General features: G+C 41.8%; 1 protein-coding gene across 8 annotated transcripts in view; it reads right to left on the bottom strand.

The window, feature by feature from the left end:
• si:dkey-237h12.3 (teneurin-3) overlaps positions 1–17,697 on the bottom strand; it is a 266,708-nt gene that overhangs the window by 89,711 nt on the left and 159,300 nt on the right. For 7 of the 8 annotated variants that reach the window (XM_053878277.1, XM_053878279.1, XM_053878278.1 and 4 more), the window contains 2 exons: positions 9,381–9,506; positions 4,354–4,568 (listed from right to left, as the gene is read on the bottom strand). In XM_053878277.1, the coding sequence (XP_053734252.1) occupies positions 4,354–4,568; positions 9,381–9,506 (341 nt within the window). The remainder of the gene's footprint in view (positions 1–4,353; positions 4,569–9,380; positions 9,507–17,697) is intronic. The other variant, XM_053878283.1, reaches the window with a different exon arrangement.

Here is a 17,697-nt window from a genome sequence, read left to right as displayed (position 1 = left end):
ATCTGGACCTTCATCCCTTGGAAGCAGGTAAACAGTTCTAGGAAGATCTAGGAAGAGAAAGCTAAACAACAACAACCTGAATTATTGGATTTAGGATTTTATTAAATCTAGAAATCCTGAAACACCAGCTGGTTTAACAGTTTCTTTTATGTGTAACCTGAATTTTGATAATTTAATTTTTAAAGAAAATAATTTTGTACACAGCAAGCTATGTTTTTTGGATTGTGCTGTTTAAAGTTTAGGACCCAACAGATCCGCGCCAGGTACAGTGTACAACATTAAATTTGATATATCAAACAAACACCCCAAAAAATATCTCTCTGCACCTCAGGCGACTGTCTGCCTTATACGTGGAACTCCGAAAAGAACCTCTATATATACTTTTGTTTCCCCAAACAAACATTGATTTACAGGGTAAACAAGGAGTAGCGAGTCATTCCTGCCAAGTGAAACGATTTAAGTGGTGCATCTGCTCTCAGCGCACCTGCTCACCACCTGAACCTCGTCTCCGGCGAGTAGGAACGTTCCACGAGCAGCGCAGCAGAAAACCTTCTAACATACGCAGAAATCCCCAAACAAGCAGGAGGATGCAGAGGCAGATGCAGACAGCAGATCCCCTGGCTGAGGAAATATTCGGATACACACCGGCTTAGAGTGTGAGAGGAGAAGTTTTAGGACTGAGCCGAATACTGATCCGTTTGTATAGTCGGAGCACTACTTAATTCCGCTAAATAGCTGACACTTTTAGGTGAACTGCAGTCATCTACATTTGATAATTCAGTTTGGTTTTTTTTAAGTATGTATATATATATATATATATATATATATATATATATATATATATATATATATATATATATATATATATATATATATATATATATATATATATATATATATATATATATATATATATATATATATATATATATATATATATACACACACACACATATATATATATGTTTCTGTTAATATTATATTTGATTTTTTTTTCTGTAGCCATTAGCAGCGCTGCATGTAACTAAAGTTGGTGAACTTCCAAATACAAAAGGTCAAAAGCCCTCCCAAGCTCAATAGCAATGCCATTTTCATGACAGACACTTTACATGCGCCTCAGGTTTCCTCTCAAAAAGGGGCTAAATAATTGATAAAAGTGATGTTTAAATCATAGCACTAACTTTTACAGAGTCTTATACATGTTGCCTAAAAGGTCGGACAGTCAGACAAGTTCATGGTTGCAGCGAAATTCAGCAGAAAATCCCCTGAGAACTCTCGTGAGTGCAAAAAGAAAAAAGAGGCATAATGACGCACTCTTCGCCTCTTATGAACGCAGATGCATTCTGTCTCCGAGACTTAATCTCTGGTAAACTGGCAGAACGGCATCAGGGAAAAAACTGCATTTAATGATCTCCTGCGAGCAGCCGAGTTGAATGTGATTGGTGGAAGCCACTCGTCTGTTCTTGGATCTGTAAATTCTACCATTATCTGGGGCGATAAGAATATTGCATTAGATAAGGTCGATTTCTAAATTTGGGACGCAATACGCCTCCAAGCAAATGAAGTCTGGAGCTGGCTATGGAAATGACCTTTATAATGAGCATAAACCGCTTTTCTAGCATATTTAAGTTTCAATAATAATACATTACCATAATAAGAAATAAACACATTTTACCAGCACAATAAAGTTTTAACTTTCTCAGACAACCAATTATGCTGGCCTACTTTTAAACCCCAGTCAATTCAGATTTAGAACACCGTGTTTTCAAGTAGAAATGTGAGCTGCCGCTGATGCAGACCACCAAAAGGGAAACTGCGTGGTACGTAAAGTAGATGTAAGTTGCATAATGGTGCTCCACACATGAGCTGCACTTTAGAACAATCATTCTTACCATAATGGACAATTGAATTTAAGTATCTTGCACCAATTGACAGCCATTGAGATAAATTAAAAATCTTGAAATGGAGACTTCACCAGCAGCTCAGCAAGATGTGCTTCACCGGCAACTGAAACACACAAATGTTCTGAGAAACTTTGCCCTACAAGCTGACCCCGTCCACTCCAGTGTCATGAATCGAGTTTCACGCTGTGTATTAGTTTAGGCAACACTGTTTCAAACTAGAGGGTCTGAACAGTGCGAGAGCCCAAACTCAAGAGCACATTAAAACAGGATTTAGTGCTCAGGAATGTGGCAAACACTGAACCAGGCTACCCTGAGCGGACTTGCAAACGACAGGAGGGAGAGCATTAAGCACAGGCCAGGTGAAGTCAACACTGTGATTTAAAACCCTTTGTGAAGAGAGCGGGGGCCGTGGAGAGATATTAACCTGGCGGAAGTTGACTTCTTTGTGCTGCTGGCTTCGGGGGGAAGTAATAAAAGAGTTCAATCCAGAGTCCTCTAACCTTGAGGCAGAGTGCAAACATCTTGGTTGTCTGGTGTGTAAGCCCCCTCAAAACAAGTGAAGAACAACCAACATGAAGCAGAAGCAGCCCTTGGAAACTCCTCGGTCTTCTTCTCAAATGTTTATGAGGCAAACGTTGCTAGAAATTGGAGGTTAAAGAAAAACACAAGATGGGCATTTGGCGAAATCATGAAGTCAGATGAATGACTTTTGCTCCCAAATTTAAAAAAAAATAAACTTCCTTAAACAGGAAAATTTGCCCACTCTTGACAAAGCAGCAATGGTTTTACAGCAACTGTGGTTACAAAAGAATCTTTTCAGTTCACCTCATCTCATTGGTTTTTTCAAATGTCTTCTTGTGAAGTCACCATTTTATTCATAAATATCAAATAGAAAATAAGACCAAATCATCCACTAAGATTCTATAATTATTGTATCATATTTAACCTTAAGTAATCTACCGACTCCAACCCTGCAAAACCCGAAGGTCTTTCTTGATTCCTGAGCACTTGTTTGTTGTTCAGTGCGCTTGCTGTCGTGTGTGTTTTGAAGAAGTGCAGACAGACACTCAATAACAGACGGGCCAAGTCTATATTTGAGCAAGGTGGAAAAGCTGTGGCACTTAAATGTTGTCTTGTCTTCCGAGCAGTGAATAGCAGAGTCGATATCCCTCATTGGGGTCTTTCATGCTCAGTTAAGTAAATGCATTGATTCGGGCACCCAGTACCTGAGTGGAATGCAATTTGGAAGCAGCCACAATGGATGCAGCATCCAGCATTGATGGGCACCAGTGTCTGGGCGACAATTGGCTCAAGACACAAAAGGCCGTCTTGTAAATTAGTAGCCTTTGGTCTTTCTCTCTTTTTCAGTGGGGAAAGTTCAGGCCGGCTCACCTGTTGTCACGGCCATCGGACTCTCTTCCATCAGAAAGTGCCAGTGACCGCGTACACTCGAGTGAAGCCCGTCTTTAAGCGCCGAGAATGTCAAGAAGGTGAAGCTAAGAGCTTTTGCAGTCAAGTGTGGTGGAAAATGGCCATTGTCTGAGTGCCTCCATCTCCATCACTGGCGTGCAGATGTCGCCAAATGTCATTCAAGTGACACACCAGACGTTCTGGAAACACTTTTCTTAGTAAATGGCAGACATTTGGTGGAAGTGAAAGAGATGCATCTGAGAGGCGAAGCAAAGCTGGGACTGAACGATTTCATCTCATCGATGTCCATTTAGCCGCCAAATTGTTCTCCTTATTTTTCCCAGTCAAAGTTGGAGTCACACCAACAATTTAAGGGGCATCGGAATGATTCAACATATCAGCGCACCCAAGGAATGTCGCAGGGCCAATCACAGCTGGAGCTGCGGAGATGCAAATGAAGTGTGAAAAACTGCCTCCAAGACACAGAATCGGACACGGAAACACGGAGTCACTCCAGCATTGCTGCGACAGCGGTATAGTAAGGATCGTGAATTTCAGGATAAAACTACTTTCCATGGTATGTGACACGTGTGTGTTAATATCCTGACTTTGTCATTGCAGTAAAACCGGATTTCCTTATTTCATTATTGAGCCATGAACTAGTGTGATCTGCCTCAGTCATGCTCTGCTTTCATTTGTCGCACATTTCTACCTTTCAATCTAAGAATCTGGCAATGACCCCCGGGCCCATCTGAACAATTAGAGACTGAATGTGGAATTGACGTGTTTGCTGTGCCATTGTTCCTGCTGCCCATTCTCATAAAGCAAGATGTGATACTTTCTCCTTCAACTCCAACCAAAATAATCAGTTATAACTTAAAAATCGCTAACATGGTTCTATATATTCTTATGTTGGCGAGGACAGCTTAGGTAGTTTAGTTTGTTTGGTTTCAACAAAAACGGATCCGACGTAAAAACAAAAAAGCAAGACATATGTCAAAATCGATAGGTTAGAAACGTATTCTAGAAACAAGCGTACCTGAGTGTGGGAAGGTGCAAGGCCTTTTCTTCCGTAGACCCCGATCAAAGCGTTCTTCTGGACTGAAATGTTGAACTTGACGAAGCGGGGTTGTTCCATGCTGACTTGGGAACGCCAGAAGACTCCAGGCGGAACACTTTGAGCAGCCCTCTTCCCTACATCCACTTGTCCGGTGTCAATAGAGTTGTTCTCCTGATGAAGGACGCCAGAGCGACCTGAAATGAAGTAATAGAGGCTACCATGAAACACTGAAAACCATGACACCACTTTGCCAGATTTCTATCCACAATAGCATCTACTCTGACCACTCAGTGTTGTGCTTGAAGTCGGACCTGTCGGGAGGCTGGGCAACCGGAATTGGCAAACAATATTGGCTTTTTGGACCCTTTAGAACTGACTGTAAACATTTCATCCACTTTTACGTGTCAGTTTTTCTTCTTCTAGCAGTTTCCTTCTGTATTTTTTATTCATTTTTTGTTCACTCTTTCAGAGCTTTCACCCCATAACGTTTCACCCATGACATCATCCTTCCACTATAAGTGGAAGACTGTGCAGAGATTTTTATTGGCGCCCCTTGTCAATACTAAGCTACGCCAAGGACGTCATGGTTTCCAAGGCTTTGGCTTGTCTGTCTCTGTTTAAAATAACTTGAAAAGTTATGGATGGATTAGGATAATCTTTTCCTGTAACTATGTGAAATGGGACAAGGAACAGACGGTTCAGTTTCGTGAGTGATCCAGACAACTGTCTGGATCTTTTTTTTCTATTTTTTTTTTAAGATTCTTTGGACATTGGGTGTTGGGAACATTTTTAACATGTCTTTAATGATACTTCATCATTGGGACTTTCCGTTGGGGTGGAGTGAAGCTGCTTGGAGGAGGTTTGTACTCTCTTAGTGCTTTTCTGGTTTGAAATGAAGAGGCAGAGACTCACTGTTCCTTGTGAACATGATGGAAGCCTAAAAGGTTTAAGCAACCTTCAAAATAAAGTGCTTATAATGTTTGTCAATCATGAAAAATCCTGTTTTTAAGTCAGTTCCAACTTCTAAAAAAGACATGACTGAGTCAAGGGGTGATTTTATTACAGCTGGGTGGGATTGATCTTTGACCTGCTATCTATATCTCAACAATCACATCTATAGATCACCTCTCGACGGTTCTGAGCTCACAGATCTGTACGTATGCAGTGATACACAACCTGGACTATCAAATAATATATAACGGTTTATTGTAGTTCAAGTTACATTTGCTGTTTTGCATTTCTTCTGACGATAGAAACTATTTCCATTTCAATTTATCTCATCTTTTGTTGCTAATAATCTTGTATTGCACTCTTTCTATTCCTATCTTACAAGCTGTTCTTGTATCTCCATGTCATTATCTTGTCATGTAAAAGGGGACATTTGAGGACAACAGTTTAGAAAACCTCAAGCAGGATAATGTTGCACAGATGACTGATAAGTTATCAAAAACTCCTTAAATTGTGGTTACATTTCCCACCTTTACCGATTCAAGTAGACTTTAAAAGGGGCTGTAGGGTCTTCCCCAAAATGAGAGTCGGCCATGTAGCGCCAGATAAAAAGTTACGACTCCCCCGGTCCATGATGCACAGCTCACCGAATAAAATAGAGCAGATATAATTGCCTTTTTACAAGACTGGGAACGTCCTCATCTTCCATCTTTCCTCTGGTCCTGGTGACTCACAAAACTGGCCGCTTCATATCAGATAAGCCTAAATGGAATCTGTCACATACACTGAGCGCTACCTTTGCCTGGTAATAACACCAAATCAAAACAATTTGCCCACTGACGTCCTTAAAACAACGTTCATAGCCAGACAAAAATAAAGAGATGACCGCTTTTTCCCTCTCTCTCTCTCTCTCTCTCACTGAGTCACGGACACATAAAATCTGAAGTGATGTGATAAGAGGAGGAATCCAAATAGTGTCGGCGCGCAGCTCTTGCCTAAAGTGGCTGTCGCTGTGCTCATTAATTTCCCCTCCTTAAAGACTTGTGCTACAAGGGAAGAGCAACCTTGAAAGTGACTCGGTCTATAGACACGGGTAAACTGTATCAGTTTGCACCAGGACTGGGGTATTTGCATACGTCGGAGGTGTGCGCGTGTTTGGTGAGCTCCTGTCACCGCAAAGATGGACGGCAAGTTTACCTCACGGGAGAGTCATGGCCGACTGTTGGCTGCCATTAAACAGTTCAAAAACTACCATCTTTATTAGCAGTACTTATGAGGGTTTCAATGGAGCGCAGTTTAAACAATTGAGCTTTTGCCCAGCCTCCTCCAGTCATTTAATGATTCCGTGGCCGTGCATCTTAAGCACTTCCGCGTGCTGGGAGATTCATTTGCTGGCGTTTGCTGTAAAGGTGAGCCCATTTGGCCCGGCCGCTTGTTGATGAATATCAAATGGCCCCAGATTATGATTAGGCTGCACTAAGCTGGCGGGAATCCACTGATTCATATGCAGAAGGTGAAAGATCTCCATAAACTTTCCAGGCCGGCTGAACGACCACAACCACACAACTGTTGTTTTTTCTTTCTACGCATCACAGAAAAGCTGTTTGAATTCAATCGATTGGTGAGACCCACCAGTCAGAGGCTACTTGTTTTACTGTGTTGTTGAGTAGAGCCACATCCTATAAATATGTAAGGCTCACCTGAACAGCTGGTCACGTGACTTAGCGGCAGTATAGCAGTGAAAGCACAAGGTTGCTGGTTCACATCCGGCGTATGTCTCTTGTGCATGTATTTTTTTTAAAAATTGAAATTTTACCGTGATCCTCCTTGAAATATCAAGTGGCGTAGATAGAAATGTGTGTGCCATTTATTTTACTTACAACATCGCCCCGGTCTGTGTGTGTGTGAGAGCGACGCTGCAGGTTGGAGCGTCTCATATTCACTCCACCGAATTAAACAGACTTCACTACATGGGAATGACAAAGTGAAACGTGGAACTAAGTCATGTAAATGGTGTTCATCGTGGATCTGAGGACGCTCCAAGTCTTATGACTGTGACTCACATCGCCATTGAACGTGCAACGTCCAAGCCCCGCCCTCCGACTCCACAACAACTCCACACAAAAATCTCCGCCGGTTCGGCAGCTTTTTTGGTGAAGAGGCACATGGCCTGGCTTAGATTAATCAGTTGCACGGCAAATTAATGTATCGTAGACTTCAGGGCTGAACAATATGGACTACATTTCATGTCTTGATAGTGCATGCCGGATATACGGTTATAGAGGCGATATAGTACAGCCAAGATCCGTTGACACAACATCATGATGTTGACAGACATACATGTTGAGTACGGATTTTTAAATTCTTTTTTTCCCAAATTTTTAAATTTATTTCTGTTAAGTTTAGTTTTTCTTCTCAGAAATGGCTATCGCGACTGCCTCTCAGTCTCTGGCCAACATGCACAGCAGCAGTAATCGGGGTCTGTCATGTCTGACTCCTGAGGATCTAAACTGTCGGCGAAGTAGCAGGCACACCAGCGACCCTCATTAATATATTCAGGGTTTAAAGACAAAGGCATTCTTCGTTGATTTTGGAATGGGACGCCAGTTTATTCTAGTTAGTTTGCACATGTGTCAGCGCTCCGGTCATGCTTCACTGAAGTCACCAGCAGTGTGACAGTTGTCCTCCCACACACAGCATTCCACTAACTTGACTACAAACTCTCTCCTTTATGGCCACAGTTTCTCTCAATTCACTCCTCGTAAAGTGGGCGGTGCCATTTCAGGTGATGGAACAAGTGTGTTGCGCTGCTTTGCTTGACCGCTATTCTTGCGAGACACAACCTGCACAACACCTCACTCTGCTTTGCATCTTTGTGTTGGATTTTTTTGGTAACTAAATGAGTCGAACATGGCAACTCTGCACCAGCAGTACACTCCACGCTTATATTATTACTTTCCGCTCTGTGCGTGTGTCCGTGTCCGTCTGACTCGCAGCGCTCCTTAACATGTGGTTGTCATTGGCTGATTTCAGCTGTCAATCAACAACAATATTGAAAGGAGGTTTGTGGTTGGCTAGTACTAGCAGCGCATTGCAGGGCGGCTGCCTCGAGGGTACATTGCAAGAAGAACCGGCGAAGATTTGATATAGCTGTTTTTGTGATTTTTATATTGTGAATGTTTTTCATTTTTCAGATACGATAACAACATATTGTTAAGCCGTAATAGAAATTCACTCAAGATTGATTACATTTGAGTCTTGGCTGAATTACTCGCCGGGCGAACCTGCCTCACCCGCGCCGCCCACCCAATTGAATAGATTAAACCTGTCCTTTTTGAGCGACAGCAAAAGTATAGTATCATTTTGCGCTACATGAAGGATTCTAATTCGAGTCAATTCAATACAGCAGAAAGGCTATAGTGCTCTGTTGAGCATCAAGCCACATGACTTTGCAGTAGTATTGTAGTTAAAGCGCAGCCCAGTGATAACAAGGTTGCCGGTTCGAATCCGCTGTATGTCTCTTGTGAATTTATTTTTAAAAAGAATGGTTTTTACCATGATCCTGCTCCAAATACCAAACTAAATAACAAGGCTATTTACTGTGTTTTAAACAATCCCAGAGAGTCCTCATAAAACGTATTCTGGGGCAACATTGGACCCATCCCCTGCAGTTTCTGGGATGAAAAATGAACCTAAAATTTACTGCTGCTTCCTTCTCATTTTTTGTTAATTAGCTCAGCAAAACAAATTGCGCTAATAACAATCATGACCCAGCTCTGACCTCCGTCGTCACGTCGGGGAAGATGGGATGACAGCTATGCAGGAGCAACACAAGTGTCGGGACAGATTCTGATTTTCATTTTTACATTTTAATTTTCCAGTCCCACTGTCCTAGTGTCAGAGCATTTTTTTTCCTATTGAGGGGGTTTGCTGTTTGGTGAAAAATAAGCTTTTAAAGATGCTTCACTAGTCTTGTTGCTCAGCCAGTCACATTTTAAAGGCTCAAAAGTTCTACAGCTCGGTGGACACGATTGTAGAATAAGAATCAGCATCCTAACCGTCAGCAGCCAGAGCAGTTACTATGCTGGTCTGAGTCGGGCTGTTCTTCCCGCCGCCTCCATTCTCGAACGCCGGCTGGTTCTCCACCTCCTGCAGCTGCCAGTTCAGGCCTAAAAGGTGCATGGCTGCAAAAAAAACAAAGCAAAAAAAAAGGCATGTTTGTGGAAGTGGATAAACAAGTAAAGAGATAAAACTGAGAGCCACTTTAGCACAAAATAACAGTCAAAAGTAGAGTTTGCTGTCCTTGGTTAGAGTGGGAACGTCACCGTGAAGCTGCCGATCGGAACAAAGTGGCATCATTTGTTGCCACTTGCCAGCCAGCTACTCCTCTGTAAATACCCCGAATCACAGGGATCAGGCGAGATGTTTATCAAAGATAAACAGTGGAGACGGATTCAGTAATAACTGTACACATATAATTACACACAATTCAATTTTAAAAAATGAACGGAGTGACGATTCTAAAGAATTGATCAAATATTTCATACAGGCACATTTTGTGACACTAATCCCTTCACGAAAGACTGGCTATATATATATATATATATATATATATATATATATATATATATATATATATATATATATATATATATATATATATATAATTAACAACAATATATTATTATTGTTATTATTTTGTAATTAGATGTTATACATGACAAAACAGATCACACAACTTGTTGTGATGCTGCAGAGACGCCTACCTGCTGCAGCAACAGACATTAGTGGGTCAGCCAGCCACAAAGGCAGTCATTTGGCAATAGTACTCCATCAAGCTACATGACAACCAAATTGTAAGATGTGCACCCACAGATCGCCTGCATTGCTAAAACACCAAAAACATGATGAGACACGCACCTCAAATCACCACACCACCGAGAGGATAAAGGAAAAAAAGCTAACTAAAGTGAACTTCAGGCAAAACCAATGCTAACAGAGTTCATAGTTTTGGTCGAGAAGCTGTGTTCTGTTGTGGAAGACCGACACTTTCAACAGCTAATAGTGCACCTATAGCCCATGTATACTCATTCCCTGGACATGTAGTCGATCGAGGAGTGGTGGGTGCTCAGGTTATAATGCGACGCTCCGGTGTTAAACAAGTGATGAGTGAAGTTTACGTTGTTGGGTAGGTCTGTTCATTGTTCATTGAAAAGGAAACAAAAGTTTTTTATTTTATATTAAGCGCTGCCTTTTGCATTGTTATTCATTTTTCTATAAAAGTTGCAATGTTTTTCGTAGATTTGTATAACTAATTTTAAAAATACTTAGTTTTGTGTGTCATTTAGTTTGATTGAATACACACCAACACAGGGGTGAGTGTATGTTGAAACACACACCTCAACAAACCAACAAAATAGGAGCGCAAATGGACAAATACCAAAACACACATAAACGCTGTCCATCCACAGACACCTCAATACAGACAGGGATAAGACTTGAGGACGCAAGAGCACCACCCTCCCCAAGCCGCATCAAACACGCTGAAACACACACTACACATTCCAGTCACAACACACAAGCACATTCTTCTGAATAACAACCGCAAAACACAGTACCGCATGCACACTCTAAAACATGTCCCAACAACAAGCACCGGACAACACAAATGCATCGAACCGAGACAGAAAACACAGGCTTTGATGCAGACATGTAAATCACACTCCCACACACAGAACAAACAAATGCCTGAGCAAACCAGAACACAATGCAACAAATCCAAAATAGCCAAACACACTAAAACACACACACACACACAGAAACTTGCATCAAAATACAAACACTGACATAACAACACACATCTACCTACATCCCCAATCACACATGGTGAAACGCAGCACCACAAACACACCCCAAAATATATCCCCAAAACAATAATACAGTATATAGCTGAATGATAATGTCAATACACAGGGATAAACATGCCCAAAACCATAACACAAACCACCAAAGCAGACACAAGCCAAAACATGAACACACACACACACACACACACACACACACACACACACACACACACACACACACACACACACACACACACACACACACACACACACACACACACACGCACACACATAATGCATGCATTTCTATCCTTGTGGAGACATTGTGAGGTTCTCATTGCTAGTATGCTTCTCCCCAGCCTCTCTCCCTAAACCTAACCATCAAAACACAAAACAAATGGCTAACCATAACCAGGACTCTGAACCAAACTGAAACACAAATGCAATGACCCTGTTATTTTGAAGTCTTCATCATAAAATTGTGGGTTCACCTTGTGGGGTCCAACCAAATGTCCCGACAAAGTCATACGGTCCTCACAGCTATAATGTTTTATCATGAACTGGTCCCAGCAAAGTAGGAGAAACACAGCACACCATAACACAACCCTAACAATTAGACACACAGTTCCATAATCTGACATAAAATAAAATCTTGTGGTAAAAAACATACAAAAAAGGAATCTCAAATATACATTTAAAACAAATCACTAAAGAATCTACTGTACTAAAGAACTAAAGAATCTACTGTAAACATACACACCCAAAAGCAGACAGAAAGAGTAGCACAATAACTGCATAATAAAACTGGGTCAAAACACATGTAAAATAGAAATAAGCACACTGACACACAAATCCACAGACACTCATTCCTCTAAACATTCTAAGCAGACTGACATCACAACACACTGTCTATTTCAACCTTCATTCAGAATCAGTTTTGTGAGGTTTCAAATAGTCAGAAATGTTCCAGGCAAGAACAGTGTTACTCCCCAACAGGTTAATGAGAGTTCACGAGGGAACAAAAATCCAGTAATGCACCGGCTGGTGGATTAAACAGTTTCAGAATTCTTCTTGGCTTCTGTGAAAACACCAGAGTCCAGTGGAATCGACGCAAAGAACCCAGCGTGTTCATTAACGTTCGGGTAAACAGACAGAGAATCAAAGAGAACAGCAGGGAGGATTTCTCTTACTTCTCTTCACAGAGCAGCAACAGCAGAGAAGTTTTTCACTCTCAAAGTTTCTGAAGGTAGAGGCAAGAGAAGAAAGGGGCTGAATCACAGCAGGAGGTGGAGAAGCGCGAACACTGTATTCATTCTACAGTATTTGTATAAGTAATCTTCAAACATTGCCGATTGCAACAGCACTTTGGATGTTTTGTCTTTTGGAACCGTGCAAGAAGGTGAAATAAGTCATGAGTCATATTTTATTCTGCACGGCTGCCAATACATCATCTTCCGGAAAAAGAAATAAATGAAAGATGGCCTTCATGAAGAAGAACACAACTGAAGAGAACATTTATTTGCAACAATAAGGAAACTATTCTAATAAAAATAGTCCTGAACAGTGATCTTTTTCGGAAGATCTTCCAAGGCTCTGCTCTTGAAATTTAATTTCACGTCAGAAGAACTTTGCACCACAGCAAACTACGAGAGCTTACATGGGTCAACATGCCACAAGGAATGCTGATTTCAACAGACCAGTAGAAGTGAAAATGAGTTGGATGAACAACACATCTAGGCACATGCCACAGTCACATGAAAGTCCTGGAAGCTTTCTGTTTTCTGTTTTTAATGTGTTCTCCACAGAGTTTGGTACGTAGTGAACAAGTGAATGAGGAACCCAACAAAACCTTCCTACATCCTCATGGAGCTACAGTACACCACAGTCCAATGTCATGTCAGTTAACCAATCCTGACAATCTCAAGACAATGTATTCACTAGGGCTATCAATAGATTAATCTCAATTCATCACACTCACGCTGAGTTAACTCGCCATGAATGGGAAATTAGTCACACATTTTGCATCTGTTCTAAACATAACTTAAAGGAAGACATCAACACAATGATGTTTACAATGATATATGCTTTTGTTTTTGTCAGTGCTACTGGGGTAATTCTAAAGAATCTTCTTGACATTATCTGTTACATTGGTTTGTTGGAGTAAACATCAGTTTGCATGAAGAAAGGATTAAGGCCACTTTGGTGTTGATAACATCTTGCTTCAAGATACATTTAGAACAAATAAAAAATGACTCTATTGACGGCCCTAGCATTCACAACATGAAAAAATGAACTTCACTACAAAGAAATTATTACAGCTCACAAAAGTATTACTGCAGTTTTCCATGGAGAATGAATGTCGCAGGGTGAAAAATGATGTACAGTATGTGTTGGTCTGGCAAAACAAGTGAACCACCTGGGACAAGCTTGACTGGTTTTGTTGATGAACCAGTTCGACCAGCTTTACAGGTAGAGCCACCAAACTCCTATCTAATCCAGATCAACATGCCAACAAAGCTGGACTTTTCATCACCGAGGAATCGGTGCAACGAGCCGTGTCATTCCTCTCCTCACAACTTAAACGGCTCTGGCTCTGGTTCAGCCTTCGTCGTCGGCGTATTGGATGCAATCAAACTGTGCGCTTGTTGTTTCGGGGGCGGCGTGGGGTTTGTGTGAGCCAATCTCCTCCAGAGAAACAAGCTGGTGAACACTGACAGCAAGCGTCTTGATTTCCAACTATTTGATCGGCACTAAGAAGTTTTCTCCAACACCCATCACCGGCTGCAAAGATAGATATCGACTGCAGCAAATAACTGGAGAAGGTGCACGTGGGGCTGGAGAGAACATCTAATGTGAAGGAAGGAAAAGCCAGCTCTGTCAACTGGTCGGTACTGTGCTGTGCAGGGTGTAAACAGGTTTCATTGGAACAATCCATCCATGGACGTGCGCGATCATGAACATAAAACTTCTCAGTCGAGCATGCAAGATGTGAAAGATTGACACATCTCCGACGGTGATGTACCGTTGCGGCTCAATGTCAGACTCCCACTTTATTAATATCGCGGTGAGATGAAGCGTCGGGCGGCTCCTGGCTATATATGCCGTAAGAGAAGTGCAAATGTGCGAATGCACTTAGAGCACAGACAGGTTCAAACAAGTGCGGCGGCTTGGCTCCATTTGTCTCGTCAACCGACTGCTAATCATTTTCTTAAAAGCGTCTATACATATGTCAGGAACACTCAATACTTAAGCTATATTTTTGGTGGCATGACTGAACATTCATTAGCGGCTCGAGAACATCGACTCTGACGTCCATTCATCAGTGCGGTTGCTCCTGCCGGCGCTGCAGAGAGGGAATGTACAACTCTCAGCGTTTTGCTTTGGCAATTTAAACATGTCAGGGTTCATCTGGATGAAGGTATAAATAAATACCCCAGTCTGCTTTTTTATTATGACCACCTGCCTTATGACAGCATTGGAAGAGATGAGTCTGGATTAAGAAGGAATATTGGGAGAGTCAATGTGAACTCGTTGATAATGCTGTCATCGATCGTAACGGCACTAATATTTCTGACGCGAGATTAGCACGCACTTGTTTGCATGACCATCTGCTTCTCCGTGTGCATGTGTTGAGCGATCCTCCATCTCTACCACTGTTTGCGTGGTCAGGATGGAGAGCAGTGGTGACATGATTCAGCTGAGATGACAAGGGAAGGGCAAGTTTATCGTAAAAGTCATGCTTGATGGGTCTTTAACCAAAGTTAAAGATATCTGTTCCATTATTGTCGCTGCATACTCAGGACCATAGTATGCAGAATGTGAATCGGCACCCTGTCAATGACTGCTATAACATGCAGAACGCTGCCTAAAACAATAGTACGATTGCATCATGTTCTCCCGAATTTTTTTTTTTTTTTGTCAGCACGTTACATCCATGTTAGCAACAATGCTTACTGTTGCTAACATGGATGTAACGTCTCTGCACAACCCACAGAACCCAGTCCGGTCATGTTCGAGCTACTTGGTTACATTCTAGCTTAGTCAAGCTATGAACCAGCTGTTGAAGATGAATTCAAATTTCCCTTCAGTAGTCAGACTAAACTGTTTATATGCTTTTTAAAAGTCCAAACTTAGCCGAACTAATGCAATAATTGTCACATATAACCACCAGGAGCACAGCACCACAGATCTTCCTGGTCAGTCAAAACACAATGATCATTTCCATGCGAGTTCTTAATGTTTGTTTATGTTCACGTGAACAAAAGTAGAGCTCCTGCTTTAGTGGTGCGTGCTCTTTAGTTGGCTGTTGGTCGTTGTGCTGAGTCTGCGTTTACAGTTTAATGCTTTGAGCAGGTTTCTGAGCTTTCACAGGTGATAGAGAATTCTCAACAGTACCTGTTAGGTATCTGTTGGGTTTTGTACTATTTATTATTATCTTTTATTTACTGGATTTTTTTGTTACACCGTAATTCATGTTATGAATTATTCACATCCAACCTTTCTTCAAACTCAATGAATGAAATGTGCAGGATCAGAATGACTGAAAATAAATCAACTATAAAGCAAAAATATTTCAAATGAAACGGTCACAAAAAAAAAATGCAGACGTGAAAAAAAAAAGTCTAGAAGATAATCCAGGGACCTAGAGGTGAAAAGGTTGCTTTGTGAAGACGTAACAGGCCAAGACTCCCAGACAAAAGGGGCTTTGAATCAAGAACACGTAATGCTCTTTGTGTACCAGCACACTCGCCTGTCCTCCACTATCACCCACTACAAGGACACGGAGAAAGGAAATTGTCAGTGGCGGCAGGCTCTTGTGCATCAGACGCACCGCAATGCCACAGAGTGGCTTCACTCTCAGACCCAGAATCTCCACTTACCTCATCAACAAATTGCTTTGAGGTGAATAGCCCTCAATTTATGAATTTGCATGAGTAATTTCTGCGAGCCCGGCCACTTTAATTAATATTTATGGGCTATGATGAGCAACTCTGTTCCTGAGGACGAACCTGGAGAAGTGAGCCTTTGCTCTGCCATGTCAGCGAGACACTTCCACCGAGGACAAATGTGAGGAGCAGTTTTGGAGTTAACAACATGTTTGATTGAGCTCTGACACCCACATGTTCAGAGTGTACAAAGACACTTCAGCCTCACAGAAAAGTAGCATGAACCCAGATAAAAAAAAAAAAAAAAAACGCGGCTGCTCTCAACACCTGACAGCATAGCATGAGCAGCACAATAGAAAATTCAATAGTCAATTACGACCACAACAGAGGCTCCGACTGCGCATGCCACGCACACTTCATAATACATAAAACCAGTGCTGTTGGAGGGTCAGTGTGCGCCAGTTTTTGGCACTTTTGGCCCTCTGAGTTTTCTGGTGTATAGTGTGTACCAGGATTTATTTCCCCACAGTTTACAGCCCCGGGTCTGGACGAACAACCCTTGCCCCTTATATGACGACATGGTGCATATTCAAGTGGTTGCAGGTGCAAAGGGTCACAGCTTTGATGTTGGCCTGGCTCCAAAAGGGCTCAAACTAAAGCTGAGTTGAATGATAACCGTAGCACTCACAACACAACGTGTCCTTCACTGCATCAGAAAAGAGAGGTCGGATGCCACAAGCTGGTATTAGGTAGCATTAGCGCATCTATTAAGTCTGCTGCGGCACAAATACCTTGTCACAAGAAGATGACTAGTGACAAGACCAATAAAAGGTCATTTAATTATTCATTCAGTCATTCTATTAATTCATATACCATGGAGTGTTGCCTCATTCACAATCCCAGTTGGTCAGAAACTACTTATCAAAACTCAACAGCCCGGAAAATGTTGATAAAAGTATTGAATTTATGCCGAAACGCGTCCGAGAATCCCACCTGAATCCTCCCAATGGGGCTCTTGGAAGCAAGTCACTGAGCTCGGAGCACAGCAAGCCTCAGATGGTTGGAGCTCGACCGAAGCGTACTTGTTGGCGTATTTCATCCCTGCACTGATGAAACAGCAAGGACATGCCTCGCTGGGATTTCTTAGTCTCCTTTAGATAAGCATCAGAATCTGCTGCTCATCACAGACAAGTGGGGCCACCTGTACCATCCACTTCTCAGCTGTAAACAGTGTTGTTAAACCACAAGTGCCCACCTCTGTCAACAATCTCACAAGAGGCTTCATCTGTCGGACACACTGAGTCCACATAAATTAAACCAAGAAAAAAAAAATGCCCATCAAATTCACAGTTTAGCAAAATCAAAAGAGTCAAGGCAGAATGGAAAGCAATCGTCCTGACCTTAACTTTTTCAATCAAGCCGCTCGAACAATAACATGCTTAGCCTTTCTCTAATGTTTGTGGGGCTCAATTTCAACTGCTTTTCCAAAGGTCCACATGTGGCTTTCGTGGTACAATCAGAGAATCACAGCTGGCTTTATTCCTGATTGGCTTCACTTTGTCTGAACCCAGGCTCAAATCCTTCCAATCAAGCCAATTTTGAGAACTGGAACTGAAAAGCTTCAGCTCAGCAGGTTTATTTGA

Source organism: Synchiropus splendidus, chromosome 11 (genome assembly GCF_027744825.2).
Source record: "Synchiropus splendidus isolate RoL2022-P1 chromosome 11, RoL_Sspl_1.0, whole genome shotgun sequence".
Classification (NCBI taxonomy): Eukaryota; Metazoa; Chordata; class Actinopteri; order Syngnathiformes; family Callionymidae; genus Synchiropus; species Synchiropus splendidus.
Note: the sequence above shows the minus strand (reverse complement) of the source record. Positions and strands in the feature narration are given on the sequence as shown.